The following is a 22,565-nucleotide window of genomic DNA, read 5'->3' as shown; positions in this document are numbered from 1 at the left end:
CAAGTAAATTCAGAGTGAGGTGAGTTGTGAATTCTACACCACAATGGTAGCAATATGTTCTCTAAACGTATTTCACCATTCAAAATGAGCTGACTCTCGATCATCCACATGAAGCTTAGAAGAGGATCTTTGGTCTCTGGTACACTGAAATTGCTTTCTTCTGTTTCTGGCCTTGGGACATCTCAAAAGAAGATTTTTCCCTGCGCTGCCGATTCCATCCTTGATAAGTACTTCAAGCAATGCATTTCATCACGTTCTTCTGTCTCGTGGACTCGACACTGCCCTGGTCTTGCGAACTCGGACAATCTTTGTGGATAAAGTTGTGTATCTAATCTCCACCAAAGTTCAGGAAAATCAACTTGTTGCTCCTCGTGAAACTGTTGCCGCTCCATTGAGAAATCTTTCTTTTTTGATTTTTTTGATTTTTTTTGGATTTTCTATTTTTCACTTTTTTTGGATTTTCTGGAATAAGAGAGATCTTGAATATCTCAGATTCAACTTGAATGCATAATTGGTTCCAGCTTGATTCCTTCTTGCGTAAGTCCAACTGATGACCCAACGATCACCTTCCATCGAGTGTTTGAGAAAAAGCTTTCCACTGATCTTCCTTGGATTCAAGAGTTCGTGTTCGCTCACCTTTCTTCGGCTTCAATTTTGTCGAGCGTGGAGGAGGGTAAAAAAACTTGACAAGATCGAACTTTCAAATGCTCAGCCCTCCCTCTAGCGCCAATTCTGTTGACGTGTATTTTGTACACTATCAAACACAGAATAAAATACCTAAAGGTACCTTATCCTCTCTTGAGTAAAGCCTCTGATTGCTGAAGATATCGCGAAAAAGGATCAATCAGGATGACTCCAAGGTTCTTGTATGTAGGATCTCTACGTGTGGATAAGCTCTCTGTGGTATGATGTGATTTGCTGGAATCACAAGGGGACTTACATTTGATGATTGAATGTCTGATCTGCTTTGAATATTGCTGGAACACAGGCTCTTACTAGCTTTGACTTGAAAAAAGGAAAAAAGATGAGGGCGAGGAAAGGATCTAATCCTAACACTAAGAATGTAAGAGCAATGAATGATATACCAAAATATACAAAGCTTTCTTCAATCTGCACACCTGAATCTCATAACCCCTTAAGATATACCAAAATAGCTGGAACTCCTTCTCAGCAGTAGCTGTGTCCAATCACAGCTTCCAAGGTACTTGAACTTCCTTTGAGTGTATGCCCATCCCAATAATTCCCTTGAAAATTTAGTATGCCCTGTTTTAGAAGCATTCCAAGCCATTGAAAGATCCAATCAATTTCTTGTACTCCGGGATAGGAAATCATACTCTATGATGAAATTGAAAAAGGAACAAAATGCTTGACTCAAGAAAAGAATTACATGCTAGTACTCATAATAAAAGATAATCAACCAACATAGGTTAGAGTATACCAACTCGGAAGGAGACGCTCCTCCTTAACTTCTGCACAATCAACCTTTTATGTTAATCTCAAGGATCCTGTCCATCTATCTTTCAATAAGGTGGACCCATAGCACAATTGTTGAGATAAGATGGAGATAAATTCCATCAAGAGATTACATAGCAAGATTGCCAATAAATGTTATCGATAGAAAAGTCCTAAGAAATCAACAATACATTCTAACTTCTGCTATGTAGGAAGGAGCATTATCATAACCAATTAACTGAAAGCAATCCGTCATGCAGTTATTTTAACAGATAACTGACACATAATAAAACTGCATTTGCCACAACATTTAATGACATGAGCTCAAATGCAATAAGTATGTTAACTTGGGATAACACAAACTTGCTTGCAGACCTACAAGGATAAACACCTGTCATAGGGAACCTCACAACATGATTGGCCCAACACGGGTTAAATCAAGAAGAATATCTTTTTCCTTTCACACAACCCAACAAGGGTTTTACAAAACTAAGTAAACACAAAAGCAAATGAAACCCTATGTAAACAAATTGACAAAGTTATTCAACAAGAATACTTCATCTTCAATTATCATAAAGCCTCTCATCACAAAGTTAATAAAGACTAAAGGAAAATACACCTGTTGATGTTTAGATAACACTGACACTGGAACCGAAAGCTTCCCCAAAAGAAACTACCTTTGCAGTCTATCTTCAAAAGCCATAATTCACAATCTCCTCTTGATGTGCCTTAGCATAGTCAGCTAGGGTTTGAAGATTGGTGGGTATACAACTGATTTTGTTAGCAATACAAAATAGCAGTTGCATGACTAGTAGCAAATAAATCTACCATACCATCTGAGGTGGAGAACCCAGTGAGGTATCCTATCACCATTTTCCCTAATCATGCCATCCATGTCCTATGCCTCATGATTTACACATCAATTCATTATGATGAAGAGTAGGAGGGCTGTCACAGTAGGGTGCCCTGGAAGTCCATCCTTCATAGGCCCAAAAGCAGCACCCTCCGTACCCCTTTGGCCTCATGGGACTCCCCAGTCTTATACCATGAGGTGGCATGCCTAGAAGGTGACCCCATCACCGTTTTCCTCCTCTTCCTCTATCATAAAATTAATACTCAGAATACCAACAGTAATATCTCATAATTCAGATTTATTTTAGCACGTATGAACATAATATACTGTTTAACAAGGATATCCAAAACGACAGTATTCAATTAAAAATATACAGAATACAATATGCAGAAATATACAGATACCCTTATGCGGAAATGGTCATCAATTAGATGTATGTGTACAGGAAACGATATCACTGGAGTTCAATCCAATTCTGCTGAGAGAGATGTAGAAATCTGAATCTTATTATGTCTCCTTGGGCACTGGAATGGTGTCTTATATCCTACCTCAAATGATGAGAGGTGGTTCTTCTTCTCAAGAGTTCGTGTCATTTGTGAGAAGACACCTCTTTTTTTTGTTTATCACTCGAATCTCCACAATGAATTAAAGAATAACTCCTTGATGAGCACCCGATGATGCCCACTAACTTCACCCCTGTCATTATCTTAATAAAAGACGAACAACAACCTGAAGGTAAGAGCTTACTGAAATCTGAGGGTTAGAATAACCTTGGCTCTGATACCATGTAATTTTAAACCCTAGGTATGTTAATCAGATTTATATAATTGATTATGCCCTAGGTTGTAATCAGATTTGCAGTATTTTAATAAGCCAACATAAATCAGAAATAAAACAGTAGACAAACAAGCATACCTTGGGAAAACCTCCAAGGAGGAAAAACCAAGCATGAAAGACCCACAGGTCAGATTATATATTCTCCTCTAAATCATAAGTACAATACTTAGCTTGAATCTGATCTTCACATATCAGATCTGTCCCTTTGCATGCTTCAAAACTTGCATCAAAATCCACTATGTCCTCTTGGACAATTTCGCACCAATCTGGATAGGTTCGCACTCTTCTTTGAAGTTAAGTTCGCACCCTTCTTGAAGAATTCGCACAGTAGAGCTAATTCGCATTTCTATAAGATTCGAACTTGATGATTATTGACTTGCAAATGTCTCTTATTTATACACATTGAAATCCTTGATTGCAAGTCGGCCTCCTTTGGTTTTTTTGGCGCTAATTTAATTAGGTGGCGTGTGTTTAGGATTGCGCTGGGCATATATTAGAGTCACGTTACCCTAGGATAGGGCCCGGACCTAAAGGGGGTTCGGATGTTGCCTTAAGGCAATCCGAACCCATACATAACCCTAGTTACAAACAACAACTACGAGCCTCAAGCAAATGCCATTAATGTGGACCATGGGGGAAAAAACAACACATCTCTTAACCATTCCATGTTAATGTCCTTAACATCAAAAGTAGAAGCATACCAAAGAACGTGTCTCAATTTTAATGTCCTTAACATCTAGTAGAAATATATGTCCATTCAAGGTCACCTACTTGTGATTTGCTTCAGCAACCTAATGAAATCTGGCGAATCTTTGATGGTGAACCATGTTCCAACGGCTAGCATTTAGTTCCATGCTAAAAACCAATGAAAAAACATGATTAAATAGCAATTCTGTGCGGTTAGGTTGGTGGATAGTAAATGTGTTTTTGGGGCCGTTTTTTTGTTATTTAAAGTTTAAACCTCTAAATATTGTTGAACATAAAAAATAATTGAATGAATTTTATTCATGAATATACAACGTATATAAAGAGAATTACAAGATGTTGTTATAAAAAGAACAAACCGTTCAACTGAATCTTCAACATGAAGCTAAAAAGCTAAAATGCTTAAAAAAGCTAAAAAGTAAAAAACTAAAAAGCTAACCACGCCTTCTAATAAAAGAAGCAGTAGTTACACTAAACAAACTAAAAAAGACAACTAAGTTGACAACTAAGATAACCATTATAGAATAAATATAATATTATTTTAATACCCTCCCTAATGGTCATTGTACTTAATACCCTATAGAAGACATTGCAAGTTTTTTGATCACAAATGCAAAGAACACTCTGTTGCTATGCAGACCCTCCCAGGATATGCAGAATGTTAATGACCAAGAGTACCAGAAGCTGTCCAACTTGATGTAATCCTCACACACGAATTATAGAATTGTCACACACGAATTACTGAGCCTGAAACCACGATTTTCTGGAAAAATTGGCAAACCCTCCAAAGATCAACAAACACGATTTTGACAAAAACTGCAAAAACTTTTGTAGAAGAGCACTGAGCACTGTTTGCTCTAGCAACTCCAAAATAGACTGCAAGATACCATGATTGTAGATGTTCGCCCTAGCAACTCTAGGTGCGACCCAAAACAGACTACAAGATAACATGATCAAACCCTGAAATCTGAGGTTACAAATCATTGTTTTCGTGGAAAAAATGGTAAAACCCAAATAACCAAAATCCCACACGAACTTCATGAATTACAGATGATTTTTTCCTGAAAAAATCGAAAAAACCAACAGACAATTTTTAAGGAAAAAATCTTGAAAACCCTCAATGAAAAATTGTGAAAACCCAGAATAAATTTTCAAAGGAAAAAATTATAAACCCTAGAAATAATTTTTAAGGAAAAAATTATTAAAACCTAACAAATAATTTTTGAGGAAAAAATTATAAACCCTAGAAATAATTTTTAAGGAAAAAATTATTAAAACCTAACAAATAATTTTTGAGGAAAAAATTATTAAAACCCTCCCATAATTTTTTGTGGCAAAAAATCCAAAAAACCCAGAATTAATTTTTTTTAGGAAAAAAAAAAATAAAAACCTCAAAAATAATTTTTTTGTGGACAAAAATTATAAAACCGAAAATAATTTTTTTAGGAACTATAAAAACTTGAAAATATTTTTTGTAAGGAAAAAAATAATAAAATCCCCACAAATAATTATTTTTGAGGAAAAATTTATCAAACCTGCAGAATAATTTTGCGGGAAAAAATAATTAAAAACCCAAATTAATTTTTTTATGGAAAATTTTTTATAAAACTTGGAAGGCACCATCCCATGAGCTAGAAGCACCCACATGTAGAGAAAGGCACGTTGCAGGTTGAGAAAAAAAAGTGCTCATGGAACCCTCGTGCTAGAAGCTGATGCGAAAACGGAAGGAGCCGTCGCACAAATTGCGAAAATCGCAGGCAGAAAAATACGACAAAACTGTGCAGAAGAAAAAAAACACGAAATAAACTCGACTTGTCACACAAGAAAAGAGAAAAATCTGCTGTTGTGAAAGTTGCAGGCAAACAAAAGGAAAAGCGTGTGCGAAAATCCCGTGAAACTTTGCAGAAAAGAAAACGCGAGTAGAATTAAACGCAATTTCCAAAAAAAAATGTCGCGCTAGGAGAAAAAAATGCGTCTGAAAGAATGTACAATGCATAAGAAAACCTTCCTCAAATCATTGCTCACAGGAACACGCAACAAACTTCTCAAAAAAGATGCCCACGATTTTCACGAACTTGCAACTTGAAGAAAAACTATGCCAAAAATCCTTGCTGATGCAAAAAAACAGCTGAAGTCACAAGCGGGTAGAAGAAGCCAGAAACAGAACGTGCGCACAGCAAAATGAAACCTGCGTTTTTCAGAAAAATGAACCCACTAATTGGAAAAAAAATTGAGTTATAGCTTCAGAAAAGCTCACGAACCACCAAAGATTTTTTTTTTCTTTAAAAAATCGATTAAAAAAATTCTAGAAAAAAGTTCCAGAAAGGTTTCTACAAATTTTAAAAAATTTGCCAAACTCTAAAAATCCCATTGACCTACTTTGATACCATTAAAAATAATTGAATAAATTTTACTCATAAATATACGTATATAAAGAGAATTACAAGATGGTGTTCTAAAAAGAACAAACCGTTCAACTGAAGCTTCAACATGAAGCTAAAAAGCTTAAAAAGGCTAAAAACTAAAAAGTTAATTACGCCTTCTAATAAAAGCAGTAGTTACAATAAACGAACTAAAAAAGACAACTAAGTCGACAACTAAGATGACCATTATAGAATAAATCATAGTTGAAAACAAAGTTCCCAGACTCGGACTCGGCTCGGACTCGGCAAGGCCGACTCGACTCATGACTCGGTTATGACTCGGCAACGACTCGGCTATGACTCGGCAAAATTAAAAAAACCTTGAAATTAAGAGATTTTTAACAATTTAAAACTTGTTTCATGCACCCATTATTGAATAAAGCCCAATTATAATGTGTGCTAGCTTGTTATGCCATGAAAGGCATGTTGGTAGAGTATCTACTTGTTTGGGGCTTCTGTTTAGTATTTTCTTTGGCCAAATTGAAATTTTGGGAGCACCAACATGAGACATCATGAACATCTTCACTTGGAAACTGTAAGGAATGCTTGTGTATGGTAGCATTAAATAGTGTGCTTTTTGAACTTAGGTTTTACCTTGGGACTATAGTTGACCTTAGTCTTTCTTGGACCTCTTAGTTTTTAGGCTATATATATGTCGGATGGAAGGGGGAATTGTGAGGCCAGAAGGGTTTGAAATATGCTCCTCAGAGACATGTCCCTTGCCAAAAATAACCTTGTGCCCCATGGGGGGATTTTTTGGGATGTGGTGATAGGTAGGAAATATCCCCAACTCACCCCCTTTTTTCAAAATTTTAAGAAACATCCCTGTTGTGAGGTACTCACACATCGCCCCATTGCAAATGAAGACCCCCACTTTTTGCTTTCTAGGGTTAGCTCTTTTAGTTTTGTTGTTGGTCGTTTTAGTGTCTTAGCCTTTGCATTGAAGGGATTGAGTTACTCAAAGGTCATCAAATCAGGTGGATCTCCTCAAGGTGGAGTGAAGGAGGTTAGGTCAGTTGAGTGCTTAGGGGTTATTTAGATCATTCCTAGGGTTTTTGTGTACTATCTGGTCACGCTTCAAGTTGCTAAATCAAACCTTGGTTGAATGCATAGTGTCCTCCTAGGTCCCATCCCTTACATCATGGTCAGAGTGAACTCGCCTTAAAAGTCTGGAATGTCATCCTGATCCTGAAATGGCCTGAAATTTGACTAAGTCTGAAAATTTGAAGGATCCTCCAAAAACTAGATTTTGCATTATAACTCATGGAGGTCCGAAACCACTCTCAAACATCCTGACAATATATATGGAATATAACTTAAAGTATAAGAAAGAGAAAAGACATAAGGAAATGTCACTTATACTTAAATGTTATATTCCATATATGAATCCTGACGAAGATACTAACTTGTCAAACAAGTCAAAACATTGACCTGTGGTGGCCGAGTTTTGGAGCTTGGACTCGGCGAGTTTTGCCATAACTCGCCTGACTCGCGAGTGAGGCGAGTTATGGTCAAAACTCGCCGAGTCCGAGTCCCGAGTCAGCAAAACTCGCCGAGCTTGGCTCGACTCGCCAACTCGGCGAACTCGCCTGACTCGCGGCGAGTTTGGGAACTCTGGTTGAAAAACTCGGACTCGGCAATAACTCGGCAAGCACAAAATATTTAAAAAACTTGGGACTCAAAAACTCGGGGGAAAACTCGGCAACTTTATCAAACATTTGAAAGTATATTTTTTTAAATATTCTTCAAAAACACACATTTATATAAATTTAATGTCATTAAATTTATTTTTTAATTATATTAGAATAGACATATTAATAGAAAACTATTTAAGTCATAATAGTATCAATTTAACATCATAGTATTGAAAATTCATGTCTCATAGTATTAATTTTACATTTAAATACGTTGGGTTTTTATGTCTGCGAGTCTTTCCGCGAGTGACTCAGCTGAGCAAATGACCCATGAGTACTCGCAAAGTTTTTCAACTATGGAATAAATATAATATTATTACCCGCTTTGATACCATTAAAAATAATTGAATAAATTTTACTCATGAATATACGTATATAAAGAGAATTACAAGATGGTGTTCTAAAAAGAACAAACCGTTCAACTGAAGCTTCAACATGAAGCTAAAAAGCTTAAAAAAGCTAAAAACTAAAAAGTTAATTACGCCTTCTAATAAAAGCAGTAGTTACAATAAACGAACTAAAAAAGACAACTAAGTTGACAACTAAGATGACCATTATAGAATAAATATAATATTATTTTTATAGAACATCGTTGAACATTGTGGCTGATTAAATTGGAATTTCCAAGGAAAAAGTGATTTCAGCCGGGATTTTTTTAAAATCACAAAAATTGGGGTTTTTTGAGGATTTATTCTTCTAACACTGCTGGTAATATTGTGTTGCACAACAATAGGACATGGTCTCTCTCACAATATTTTCTTTTGGAACTATTTTGGGTTTGTTTATGTAGCAATATTTGAAAGCTATTTGGGTACATGAAAGATAATTGTGTTTAAAGGACACTGTTTATATGCAGTATTATTTGATGGCATTTTGTTCTTAGATGGGTGTCTACTAAATTCATATTGATATATTTACTTTAAAACTTAGGTTGTATGGAAACATAATTGCTGTATTATTTGATGGCATGTTGTTCTTTGAAGGGTGTCTGTACTATAATTTTATTAATATCGTTAGTTCTAGTTGTAGGCTGTAGGGAAACACAATTGCTTGACCTGCATACATGAGTAGGGATGTGGTTAGAGCTGAAGAGGCATATTTGTTACATGATGCTTGATAGTTTACTTGTGAAAGGAACACATATTTGAGATTTTATATTTGCTTTCCTTCTCAATCTTTAGTTTACAATTGCATGTTTTGGAGCTCTCTATCCGTTTTAATGTTAATTTTGGCCAAGATAATTCTTTGAATGGAACAACTTTTATCTCATGTTATCTGCCTTTATCAAGATTCACAAATTATTGTTGCATTTTACTTGAGATGTGTGTTGATGATTTTTTATTTAGTATTTTATCATTATTTTCTGCAAAAAATAAGTAACAAGGCTTACTTGACAAGTTAACTTAGTGCTGCAGGGCACACAATGCTTTGCAGCAGAGCCCTCTTATACTACGATGTGCTCCTGCAGTTGGGCTCATAGTATTTGCTGCATGGGGTCTTGGGCCATTTCTGCAGCTGATTCGTCATGTTGTATTTCATGTATGTTCTCAAACCTAAGTTGACATTGATATATTTGCTAAATATTGTTAAAATGTTCTGTGTATTCCAATCCTGTTCACACCACAGATAGTAATTTTGTTCTGAAATTTGTTACTAGAGCTGAAAAAGAGCTTTTTTTCCTGCTTTTTGTTAATTTTTTCCATATCCATTAGTCCTTTTAAGTCGATATGAGACTACAATAACATGAACTTGTGTAGCGGAGTTCTCGGAGTTGGAAGAAAAGCAGTACTTATTACTTCATGACATCCTATTTGCGGCCAATCCTGCTATGGACAGGTGTCATACTGCTCTGCAGGTAACAGAATTGAAGATCTAATAAAGTATTGCTGTAATATTGGGCTTGGATTACATTGCCAGTAATTTCTCTGATGCTTTAGTTGAATTTCAATGCTTAGGTTTGGAGGGAAAGTACTTTTTGAGTAAGTGAATATGATTTATATTATATTATTTGAGTAATGGATTTCTTGTCAGGGCATTTGATCCTGTTGAGGCTTTGTCTGAAACAAGCGAAGCTATCAAGCGGCCACTTGTAGACATTGTTAGGTCACTCTCAACTGTTTTGGCATTTGTATGTTGTATATCTAGGTAAGTAATAAATTGGTACCATCTTGGCATTTTCATAGCCTACATCTAGGTAAGCTAGTGAATTACTCTATTGTATAACGTTTCTAGATTTTTCTCAAATAACCAAATATTTCCATTTAATTTGGTGCAGCCTGATTCATCAGGTATATAAATTTGTGATGGAGCGCCAGAACCACCAGGACACTAGCAATGTATATTTTTGTCATTTGGTTTATTATTCTACTATACACCTCATTCATGGCTTATGATAGTTTATGTCACTTTGTAATTTGAATCTAGAGATTCTCCAATTTTACGTTGCCAAATTACTTAGTTTCTTCATAATTTGGTTTGCTTTTGCAGCTTGGATTTGAATTTATTAGAAATGCTCTAATTACTGCAGTTTGTGTGGTGGGAGTAGCCTTGTTCTTTGAGAATGTGGGTTTTCCCATTCAAAAGTGGATTTTTGCTGGAGGGTTTGGAACAGTATTATTGACTCTCGCTGGTCGTGAGGTGATTTTTTAAAAATCTTTCAGAATGCAACTCCAACTATCGCTACATTGTATAGTTTCATCTAGAATCTGATTTGTACATGTAGATCTTATTCTTTCCATAAGAGGACGACTTTGTGTTGGTAGATAAATTAAGATAAAAATTTACCTTTTTCTGGTGCTTTGCAAAGAAATATGCTGAGATTTAAATGTGACAGAAGATAATTAATATCTTACTTATACTGGCAATTGTTTAAATTACCTTAATTAAATAATAATTTATTCTGCATTCATGTCTGTGCCAAACATCTTTTATGCAGGTTATCTTTCATAGAATTTACACTTGAATTTTGTTAGATTCAGTTAAGAGAAGCTTTTTATGGAAGTTCTATCGCCTTAACTAATTTAGGTCTGGAATGCATAGACCTGCTTCTGTTTTCTGTTCGTGATTTCTGTGTTCACAACAGATTAAAATATGCAAGAGAGAAAATTGGCAGCATTGTATTTCTTGAAGAATACAGATGACCTTAATTATTCAGGTTGTCTAATGTTTTTGAGAACTTTTCTCCCAAATATGTGGGATGTCAAACCTATAAGAATCAAGATTTCTACACGATCCTTCGTGGTGTTAATGATTTCCTCCATTGTGTTTATTCTATTAATTTTTTTTCCCGTTAGTTTGTGATATTGTGTGCAATGATTTCTACCCTTTTAAGGTATACTCTAATTTCAAATTTGGCATGCCTTTGTTATGTATGCCATAAGCAATTTTTGGAGAATGCTAATTGGGATTTTGTGATTGCAATTTGCTAAGGAATAAATAATCATTGTCTTAATACCTTGGTCCTTGGCCGTTGTATTATAGAGTAGATTAATTAATTTTGTAAGACAAAGCATTGTGGCCTCAGTAATTAGTTAGGGAGTTTTTAAGCCAGTCTTTTGGCATTTTATTCTTAGGTGTATAGTTCAAGTAAACTTGGAGGAAAATATGGTGGCTATTCTCTCTATTTCTTGTCTATTTCCTTGCTAGTCTTGAGATTATTCTGCTTCAAGGTCTTCTACAAATTGCCACATTGATGTAATCCCATGATTTTCTAGACATTTTCATGCTCTTTTTTGGCCTGATATGCTCATGTTTTCTAACACATCATACCTACTTATATAAACATGGATATCACATTCTCAAAATTTTCCTTCACCATTTTCTTTGAACAAGGAGTGATGTGTACAATGGCTATTTATCTTGAAAATATTTGTGAATCCCATTCCGTTTACCTTATCCTTATCATTTGCTCTCATTTTAAATATGAGTTTCTATAATAATAGAGGGTTCAAATCTCGCATTTACTGCTGTAGAAATGGAATGTTTGGCACACCATTGATAGTTAAAGTATTTTAAAGAAATTCCAATGAACAATGAGCTAGAGCACTATTCCAGTATGGATGGAGCACAAGTATATGATTGTCTTCGGTAGCATCAAAAGAGGACTTTCTGGTGCCATACTAACTCCAATTTCTACCTATTTTAAACAGAACTACAAGATGGAAGGTATAGAAAATATTTCAGGCAAAAAATCAGAAAATAATTTGTCAAGCTAGTTATTGTCCAGAAATTGGAAAGAATGGAATAGGTTGTTGTTGAGATCTCTAAATGTATAAAAGTAATATTGTTTTATAGATATTAAAAACCTCATAGATAAAAATGTTAAAACTAGTTTGAAAAATACTTGTGCATTTAAACTAAATCATAATTCAAAATAGTTTTAATCAGAAATTTTAGTAATCTAGTTTCATTCAGTTAAGTATTTAGACAATTTTAATTCAGATATCTATGAAAGAAAATGGAATTAACTTATTAAGTTCTTATGTGAATTCTTAATACTTGGAGTGTTGGAGTGTAGAGATTATAAAGGTTCTTCAAGAAAATAATTGTAAAGAATAATTCAAACCTAACTATGTGAACAATCAGGACTATTAAAGAGGCATCATTCATATAACTATATAGTAATGAACTTTGAAGTCCATGTAGCATAAATTTTGAATACATATAAGTGTATTAGCACGGTTTTTGTTTGACCATGATCATTTCCAAGGCTATTCGGACTTCTACTAGACTTGGAAGGCTTTGGGCATTGATAACCCTTGCTAGAAGTACACAAACATCTTGGAGTTTGATTGTATTCCTTATGGGTGAGGGCTTTCTCTTGGGATGGATCCAGAGATACTCAGCAGAAATTTGGGAATTTTGTAATGAAAAAATAAGGTGTAAGTACAAATTTTCTCAGTTGGCTGTTAACAAGCTGGGAAGGCATACTGTGTGATTACTTGGTGCTAGTGTAATGGTGGAAATTTGGTTTAGCGAAAAGAAGTTTGTTTTCTTACCAAATGATTTTCTACATTACTTCAACTGAGAATATATAACTTACAAGCAAAAGGTATTCTGGCATTGCGCTAAAGCAGAAGGAATAAATTTTATTGTTACAGAAAATATTATTTAAACCAAAAATAAAATGTTTATTTGATTTATCATTTAAGTACAGAAAGGAATCAAGAAAGCAGCGTTTTCCAAATATTAAGAATGGTTTACAAATTTATGTTACAGGATCAGAAATAGGATACTGAGTGGAACCTGATACCAAAAGCTGAAGTTCACTGTCTAAGACAGCAGTAGACTACAGAATGCTTACAAAAATCCAGAACTTCACTTTACCAATTTATTCTTGCAAATATGAAAAGAGAGGAAAGTGTTGGGGCTATTTAGGGGATTGTGTTTAGGTCAAATCCCCATATTGGTCTTTCATCCTCCATGGACTGCCCGCTGATGTTTTTTTATGCAATTCATACACACAATAAAATACCAAGGTATCTTATCCTCTCTTGAACAAAGACCTCTCAGATGCTAAACTACGTGATCAAACGAGATGACTCCAAGGTTCTGATAGTCAGGTCTTGACTTTATACATGGATAGACTTAGTGTGTTGATGTGATTTTGATGGAATCACAAGGGGGGCTTACTTTGAACATGAATGTTGCTGGAACATGAAGACTTACTTAACTTGGAAAACAAAAAGCAAAAGGAATTAAGGGTTAAGAAAGCTAATCTAATCCTAAGAATGTAGGAACTAACTATTGATTAGGTGTGACCAAACCAAGCTGTGTTTCGCCATCAAGGAACTACACAAAAGTGGTGCAATAACCTAAGGATAAACGAATGATTTTCACATCACCAATGCACATCAACCATACAAACAATGAGCATGAAGTAATAGAATTTAAGTTTTCACTCAAGTTCAGTCGACTACGCACCACAATTTGCAATCAACAAATTACAAGTAGTATGAACATTAGGAACACCATTCATCAACAATGATATCTTCCATTCATTTAACCAACTTTAAAGCAAATGAGAAGTAGAGACCGTGCAACATGTTGAATTAACATAGAGAATTCACCATAACTTCAATGAAAACAATATTTTTCTTACAACAAGATCTTGGCAACAATCTTTGCCTTCTCCTCCTACTCTACTCAAACTATCTGGCTATTATCTATTGATCAACTACTAACTATTCTTTGCTACTCCCTATTAACCTTTACAATGAGAGATTTGAGCCTTTTATAGTGCTTTCAATACAATTCAATGGCCCAGATTGATTCTCAAATCAATGGCCGAGATTACATGAATTAGGGTTTGTTACAATGAACTCCACTCCAACCAATAAGAAAATTACATTATGATGGACACATGTCCTCTTTGAATGCCAACCAATGAGAATTGAGGTTAGGTACATAAAATAGTATTTGATGAAGCGCCATGTGTCACCTTCTCCACTCTTGAATGAATCATGTTCGATAAACTTAGACATACTGATTTGGAAGAATTGGATTGGTCGGTGATGAATAGGATGCCCCATTAGCTACATCATCACAAAGTGCTTGAGGTCGACCAATATCTCTTGATACTCAACATTATCCAACTTGCTCAACATGATGAAGGTAATGTGACATATTCCCAAATTGAATCATCTTTAGGGATCAAGCCTTCTCACTTTGATTTACTCTTCCGAAACTATCTCCTTGATTTCCTTACACAATTTCGCCTCCTAACTTGGGAATTTCTTGCTTTATCCTTGATGATGTTTGATGTAGATTTAGTGGTGTCTATGCTTGATGTAGAATGTTCATGGTGTACTTGACCTTGATCACCACCCTGTACTAGCTTTGAATCTTGGATTTCCAAAGGAAATTCAAGATATTTGCAAAATTTTCCTCATTTATACGCCTTGAATGTCTTGAACCACTTGGTGTTGATCCCTACACTTGCTTTATAGTATCTTTCCTTGATGTGATTGTGTGATAACATAATTCACATTAGCTTTCAACCACTTGGACAACTTAGCATTCTAGATGACTTCCATGCAATTTGACAGCTTTTTGCATTCTTTGATGACATTTCTTGCTTCATGACAACTTTGACAACATTAGCTGATTGACAACTTTAATCTTGATACGACACCCTCTCATAAGCAAAGGTTAAAACCAGGAAATTATTGTTAACAATCTAAACAAAACATCTACCTAAAAAGCGAAAAAGTGGGGGCCCCCATTTGTAATGGGGCGATGTGTGAAAATGTCACAACACTGCCAAATAGCAAAAATAATAAATTTGTGTGTGCTTTTATGCTACATGTAACTAAGAACTAAGAGCAATAATAAAATAAAATGAAACAAATGATGTCAACCTTGGTCTGCGGGGAAGAATATCATTGTGAATGGATTTAACAAATAAGGTGGTAATTTACACCAAAAGAGTCTGCCCAAATAGATAGTGGAGAAACAATATTCAAATGAAAAGAAAAATATTACCTGAAACAGTGAGCTTTTTGAGGATTCAAAAGATGTGCAAGATTAATAGTCCTTTGTGAGCTTGAACCAGCAAGAGAAACAAGCAAGAGTATAGTCTTTCAACTTCAAGGGAAATTTTGATAAGAGTTTTCCCAAGAGAGCCAAGAGGGAGCAAGATGCGAAAGAGCGTGTTTCAAGAAGAGAATGAGAGTTGTGTTTGGTTGGGTACGAGAATACGAAGCTTTACTTTATCAATTGGGTGTTACAACAAGTGCCTTGGAGTAGCCAAGCAGAACACCCATCTTTCAAACTCAAAACATTTAGGACGCTAGCATGTCATGCTACTGTCCAGAGAAAATTTCTCATAATTTTACATCTATTTCCAAAACAGAGGTTAGAAGAATGTTGCAGTTCAAAATCTGGACAAACTTTGGTGTAAGGAAAAGGCCAAGGTTTGGGGTCGAGTGGACTTGGAACATGCTACGGGAGTAGATAGTGAAACAGGTACAAAGTACAATGTGAAATTACACGGGTAGGCAATTATCTATGTTACAACAAGGAATACTGCAATTGCTGGCAATGATTGGTGCCATATACTTGTTAATATTGATTGAATGGGAGACGAACATGCTAGCTTTACTATTAGTGTCTTATATCATCTTGAACTCACCTTAAATATTTTTTAGCTTCTTGGTGAATTTGGAATGTGGGTTGCTTTTATTGCTGTGATTTTATAACTATTTTCTTGACCTTTTCAAGGACTTGTTGGAGATGCTAAGATCATCGAATCCCCTACTAGTTGAGAGATAATTTAATGGCTATCAACCATTGTGAGTCATCTCATTTATGCTCATCTTTTCAAAGAGCACAACAGGAATTGTGGAGGCTTCGGAAAAGCTTTTGTAGAAAAACTAGGCTTCGATGATATCATTGGCATAAATTTTCCAATTGTTCCTTTCTTACAGGAGTTAAAGAAAGCTACTTCAGTGTCATAGTTATCTGGACTACCGCAAGACCACCGTTTGGCTTCTGTAGCCATCAAACTGAAGATTTCAGGTTGCCAGCAAGTTTTCTTGTGAAGATTATAACTATCAGGCTCGAGAAAGTTCAGTGATGACACGTAGTAGCACTTTGAAGTTCTAGAAGCACAATGGCATATCCCTTTGTTCTATTATGTAAGAATGGTGTGAGCATATAAATAAACAAGGTACAAATTATATTATTTGTAAACAATATGCAGACATTGTTAAGCTTGAATTTGAGTCTTTCAAGAAAGAGTTATTGGAACATTTCACAGCTTATATACGAACTACATTAGAATCCTCAATTATAATTCAAATCACTGCTTTGGAGGGAGTAAACATGGATAGTTCTCTTTCAACTCGCCAATATAGTGTTGATGCCTTTTCTGTAGTCTCATTGTGTTAAAATGCTCATTTCAAGAGTCACTTCTTGACCATCTATTAAATAAAATATAGTACTCTCTGGTTGAAATAACAGGTGTGAATCTTTCTGTAGTTATTCATTAATTTTTGAATGGAGAAGAGGAGAGAGGACAAAGTTGTCAACTATTTATGAGATTTCTCCATGAATGGATTTAGGATTCTAATAAATTTTATTTAAATTAGAAATAAATAAAAAATGGTAAGCAGAAGACTAATTAGAAGAACAATAAAACCAAAATTTTTTACGTTCACATGTTTGGGTAATGCATAGACATCATAGGACTTGTGCCAATGAAAAGGTTTTAAATGGGACAGAGCATTAGTTTTTAAGGTATTCCAATTCAAAAAACCAACGGAATTTTTAATTTTAAAACTACCAAGTAATATTTTAATTTGTCATAAATGATAAATTCTTTTATTGCTTTGCTTAACTCTTCACTTTGTTGAAATGTTAAGATGAAGTGTCAATCCCGTGCTTTCTATAATTGGTAAAATTTTTACTTTCCTGAAGCATTAATCTTGTCTTTTCTCAAATTGATAGCATTCACTTCGCTAAAATGCTAATTTGTGTTTCCTCTAATTGCTACATTCTTTTCTTTAGTGCAAATCTTGTACTTTCTATAATTGCTTAATTCGTCACTGGACTAAAGTGATGAAACTATGTTTATCTGATACTTTGCAAGCTGGTAAGTTCTTCATTTTGCTAAAATTTTCAATTCTTTTTACTAATTTCAATCCTGACAATTCAATTCACCACTTTGTCTGACATATAATGTCATCTTAGTCAATGTTCATTTCAAAAAATTAATTTATTAAAGAGACTAATCATCTAGAGATTGAGTTATATGACTTGAATAATTTCAAATCACCCATATTATTTTCTAGCAAATTTTATGATTAATAAACCTTTTAGTAAAGGTGATTGTAGTGTGTAAAGTAGTTTTTGCTTATCATAAAGTTTGTTATTTAAATTAAGATATATAAATGTAAATTATCATGTAATTTTCATTCAAGTTAGTTGTTTAATTATTATAGAAGTCTTAAACAATAATTAAAAAATTGCAATAAGGACAGTTTTATGAACAGCTATAGACATATTTTCAACACCATGTCATGTGACCCATGTTCACATATTTTACGTATTTAAGTTTAATATTATATCTTTTGTCTACTTTGAAAATTTATGGACTTATAAAATTTTCCATGTAGATTTTGACCAACTACATGTCAAGCATAATGATACATGCGACCCGGCCATTTGTTGTCAATGATTGGATTCAAACCAAGATTGATGGGTATGAGGTTTCTGGAATTGTTGAGGTCAGTTATACTTCATTTACAACTTCAGTAACTCTAAAGATCTATTCATATGATGAAGTATTGTTAAATTTACATTATGAGGAGAATTATTCAATTGCATTTTCGAAGTGATTTGAATTCCATTATACTTGGATCATTTTTTCTTTTAGCATGTTGGTTGGTGGTCGCCAACTATTGTTAGAGGGGAGGACCGGGAGGCTGTGCATATTCCAAACCACAAGTTTACCATGACTGTTGTTCGAAACATCAGTCAGAAGCCCCAGTGGCGCATCAAGACTCATTTTGCTATCAGCCATTTAGATGTGAGCAAAATTAAGGTGGGTTACCAAGTACATCATTTGACATGTTTTCCTTCTACCCATCATAGGACTAATAACTGGTTTGAAAGTCTCTAGAATATGTACCTTTGCTTCTAGGAGAATCTATAGACAATTTCTTTTTTTCACCATAGAGAAATTCATTGGGTTTCTCGTTCATTCATGCATTAGTTTCTTACTTTGGCATTCCTTATTGCAAAATAGTTAATTGTTCAACTAACGAGCTAAGCAGGATTGAAAAACCATATTGCTCATATACATTTTTTGTGTGTTCCTACGGCTAAAATTAAGCAAATCAGGTATCCCATTCCAAACAAGAGACTCGATTCTAAATAATGCATCCAGATCCATTTGTTTCCAGGAGACATATTAAGTCCCAAGTTCTCAACTATTTCAAAATAGCAATAATGTGCACAAACTTAATTTTTTAAAATCAAAACCACTGAATCATTTACTTGTGGATCCAACATTTATCTATAATGGATCCAACATTTCAAGACATCAATACATATTCAGCCCAGACAAAAATGATTATTTATCAAGGTTATGGTGGTTAATTGTGCTTATGTCCACTGTTTGTGTATTAACCATTAAAGCACTCTTCCCTAATTTTGCTTAATTTTTGCATTCTATGAGGATTGAAGTCACTGCACTTTTAATAAAAGAAAAACCAAAATTCTATTCTCTGCCGAAATCCAATTTAGAGAGTATCAAATTGTTTTTGTTAACTTTTGATCCTGTGATCCTTTCTTTTTCTTTGGATTGTTTTTTCTCTCTTGTTGAAAGCAGTGAGAATTGTTAAAATTTATGCTTGCGTGTATTATAACTACAAGAAGGATTCAATTTTGGGAGTAACTTCTCTGTAATAGTCTTCTTAAGAGAATGCCTATCCTAAATACGAACTACATTTTCTTTGTTGCTTTAATGGTGATATATTTACTGGCAAACTAAAAGTTCTAATTTAGCCTGAAGTAAAAGCCGGTTTTGTTTTGTAGTTTATTTCATGAATTATCTAGTCTGTTCTGTATTACCTATATGTTTTCCTTCCCTTACATGCTGATGTAGAGTTTTACTAGTCTTATGTGGATGCTGGACTTTGTGAATTATGTTTAATGTGCTTCCATATGTGATATCTATACATTTTTTATATTTATCAGTTATTATGTTTAATTTGTATTGATAACTGATATCTATATCTATTATTAATTTTAATCCGCTTCCTCAAGTGATATCTATCTGTATTCGATATCTTTAGTGCTTTTGTATAAATGAATGATATTTTGTTTTACCTTCTTATTATATTCTGGGGTATTTGCACCCTAAATTAGGGTAAATAATTGATGACTCGGATATAGGGGCTGTTGTTTTATTTTGAACAAATTGTAGAGCTGCTATTACTGGAAAATTCCAAGCTGTTGCACAATATCCAGTAGTTGGAAAGTGCCAAAAAGAACAACCCTAAATATCAAATGGTAAATGAAAGCTACACCAAAGAAAGTTTTTGAAATCGTCTTTTCTTCTCTATGCTTTTTATCTGCTTTTTAAATTATATATCGCTAAACTTGCTGCTGTTTAAACGTTGGCTCCAGTGCAACCGCTGGTGTTCTTTTCCTAATCATTTCTTAGCATTTTCCTCTGGAGAATTATCATCTTTATTTCTGTATTCAAATAAAATCTGATTGCAGTATAGTTACATCCAAATGTAGAATTAATAGTAACAATTTATTTTATATCATTTTGATAGGTTAAAGGGTTGTAAGAATATTTATAAGAATCTTAGTTTTGGTTTCTATTTCCAATTCCAGAAAATTTTAGCTGATATGCGTAAAGTCTTAGCGAAAAACCCCCGTGTTGAACAGCAACGGCTGCATCGAAGAGTATTTTTAGCTGAAGTAAATCCAGAGAATCAAGCTCTTATGGTAAGTTCATATTCCTTTTGTTTTATGAAGATTGGCTTTTGGTACAAGTTTCTGATATTTCTCTAGCATCTTAATCCCATTCAGATTATATGGCTTGAAATAGTGAAATGATAGAAGAATTTACATATTTTCTCTTTGTTTATCTATCTTTTTCAGCATTGTCTGGTGTACTGCTTTACAGATTATGGTATCTTGCTTTGTGAACACTCGCCATATGGAGGAATATCTTTGTGTTAAGGTAGGCTTAAAGGAAGTCTGAATCATATAGATTTTCTCACACTGCAAAGAATGCATCTATCCATCTATCTGTAAATTGAGTATCAAATGAAATTTGGTGATTTAGAATTAGAATTGATGATAATGTTACTTCAAAAGTTCATAAATGGAATGCTTTTCCTTATCTTAAATGCTCTTCACTGAGCTTGAACTTTCTTGCAAATTCATCTCCTCAATGTGCTACAGGACATGATTACCGTGTGTTGATTGTAACAGGAAGCAATTCTTTTGGAACTTTTAAGAGTTATCAGACATCATAATGCCCGACTGGCTACTCCAATCCGTACCTTGTACAAAACGTATAGTGACAGTGTGATAGAAAACATACCATTTGAGGAAACCATTTCTGGAAGAGGAGGGGTTTCCAGTAATCGACATTTCCTACTTATTGAAAGTTCAATATTGAATGCAGAGGAAAAGGAGAGACGACATTCTTTTCAAAGTAATCAAGAGTTGAATACTGTTCAAATAAATGGAGTTGCTTCAGAGGTTAAAGGGACTGAATCTGGAATAATTTCGTCTAATGACAATATCAATAGTGACAGTTCAGATGCAAAGAATATTCACATACGGAAAGAGAGTGATCCTGCTGCTGTTGACTCACAATCAAAGAACATAAAGCCAAGCTTGGATGCAGTTGAAACATTGCCTCCAAAATTGCACCTGGAAGGGTTTGCTACAATGGAACAAAATTCTAATGACAAAGCCTTGCACGGAGCAACTTTAGAAAACCCAGTTGACGTTCCTGAGGTACATGTTGAAGCTGGGATTGCAAAGAGTGACAAGGTTGGCTCAAGTAATGAGAGGGCATCCACGAAGTCTGTAGATTCATATCAAAATGTATCCAAAGGTGGAAATAATGGCACTAAGTCATCTACTGAAGTTAATAGTTCAGCTGAAGAAGGGAAAAAGGTTAAATCAGACTCAAGAAGCAGACTAAATGGCACCAAGTCATCTACTGAAGTTCATAGTTCAGTCGCAGAAAAAAAAAAGGTTAAATCAGACTCAACAAGCAAACTGAATGGCACCAAGTCATCTGCTGAAGTTCGTAGTTCAGTTGCAGAAGTTAACAGGGTTAAATCAGCCTCAATAAGCAGTCTTGAAAATGAATTACATTCAGACAAAAGTAAACAAGAAGGTCAAGGTTTTTCCCCTCCATCTCTTGAGAAAAAACAATCTAGTAATGCTATTTCAATATCAAGTCTTCCACTGGAAGAAAATAAACTTCTCGGTGTTGCTTTGAATGGGCCAAAGAAATCTCTTCCGATCGAGGGAGACGCTACTTTTCAGGCAGAACCGAAAAAACTTGCTGCATGCAGAAACAGCAATGGTAATTCTGGACTAAAGGATAAGGGAGAGTCTCAGCTGCCACCTTCAGGTGTCATGCAATCTGACCAAAGAGATAATCAGCTAAATAATTAATGTATAGGAGCCTAGAATAACTATTAATTCCCTATCTGATTTTTAACAGTAATTGAATTTGTTAAAAATCTAGTTGCAATATCAAAAAGCAAGGCATTATTTTTTAAGTATATTTATTGTACATATTTTTTTATTTCCATGATTAAGCCATTGTGATTAATAATTAATATCTTTATTTTTTATGTTTTCCTTCTTGTTTGCAGCAATTTATTTATTTCTGGAGCTGAAATTCATTGATAAAATGAAAATCTATCAGAATACATCAGTGGAATAATAATTATAGACCCATGGGATTACATCAATATAATAAAAAGGAACTAATTAAAACTCAAACACTTGGCAGAAGATATTTTCGAAATCAGAACTGATGCTGCTCCAACTGTGTAAAAAATCAGTTTACCAACCAAAAAGGGAATGCTCTCAGTTTCTTACAAATCATGG

General features: G+C 34.5%; 1 protein-coding gene across 10 annotated transcripts in view; it reads left to right on the top strand.

Annotated features, from left to right (window-relative positions):
* Positions 1 to 22,234, top strand: part of LOC131035951 (mechanosensitive ion channel protein 2, chloroplastic) — a 98,824-nt gene extending 76,590 nt beyond the window's left edge. For 9 of the 10 annotated variants that reach the window (XM_057967736.2, XM_057967732.2, XM_059218279.1 and 6 more), the window contains 10 exons: positions 9,380 to 9,503; positions 9,722 to 9,819; positions 9,996 to 10,109; positions 10,240 to 10,300; positions 10,452 to 10,601; positions 18,080 to 18,190; positions 18,340 to 18,507; positions 20,313 to 20,426; positions 20,608 to 20,664; positions 20,919 to 22,234. In XM_057967736.2, coding sequence (XP_057823719.2) covers positions 9,380 to 9,503; positions 9,722 to 9,819; positions 9,996 to 10,109; positions 10,240 to 10,300; positions 10,452 to 10,601; positions 18,080 to 18,190; positions 18,340 to 18,507; positions 20,313 to 20,426; positions 20,608 to 20,664; positions 20,919 to 22,124 — 2,203 coding nt within the window. In that variant the 3' untranslated portion in view covers positions 22,125 to 22,234. Of the gene's footprint in view, positions 1 to 9,371; positions 9,504 to 9,721; positions 9,820 to 9,995; positions 10,110 to 10,239; positions 10,301 to 10,451; positions 10,602 to 18,079; positions 18,191 to 18,339; positions 18,508 to 20,312; positions 20,427 to 20,607; positions 20,665 to 20,918 lie in introns of all 10 variants that reach the window. The other variant, XM_057967739.2, reaches the window with a different exon arrangement.
* The last annotated feature ends 331 nt before the right edge of the window (positions 22,235 to 22,565 follow it).

The sequence above is a fragment of the Cryptomeria japonica genome, chromosome 3, assembly GCF_030272615.1.
Source record: "Cryptomeria japonica chromosome 3, Sugi_1.0, whole genome shotgun sequence".
NCBI lineage: Eukaryota > Viridiplantae > Streptophyta > Pinopsida > Cupressales > Cupressaceae > Cryptomeria > Cryptomeria japonica.
This window is presented reverse-complemented; position numbering and strand designations above follow the sequence as displayed.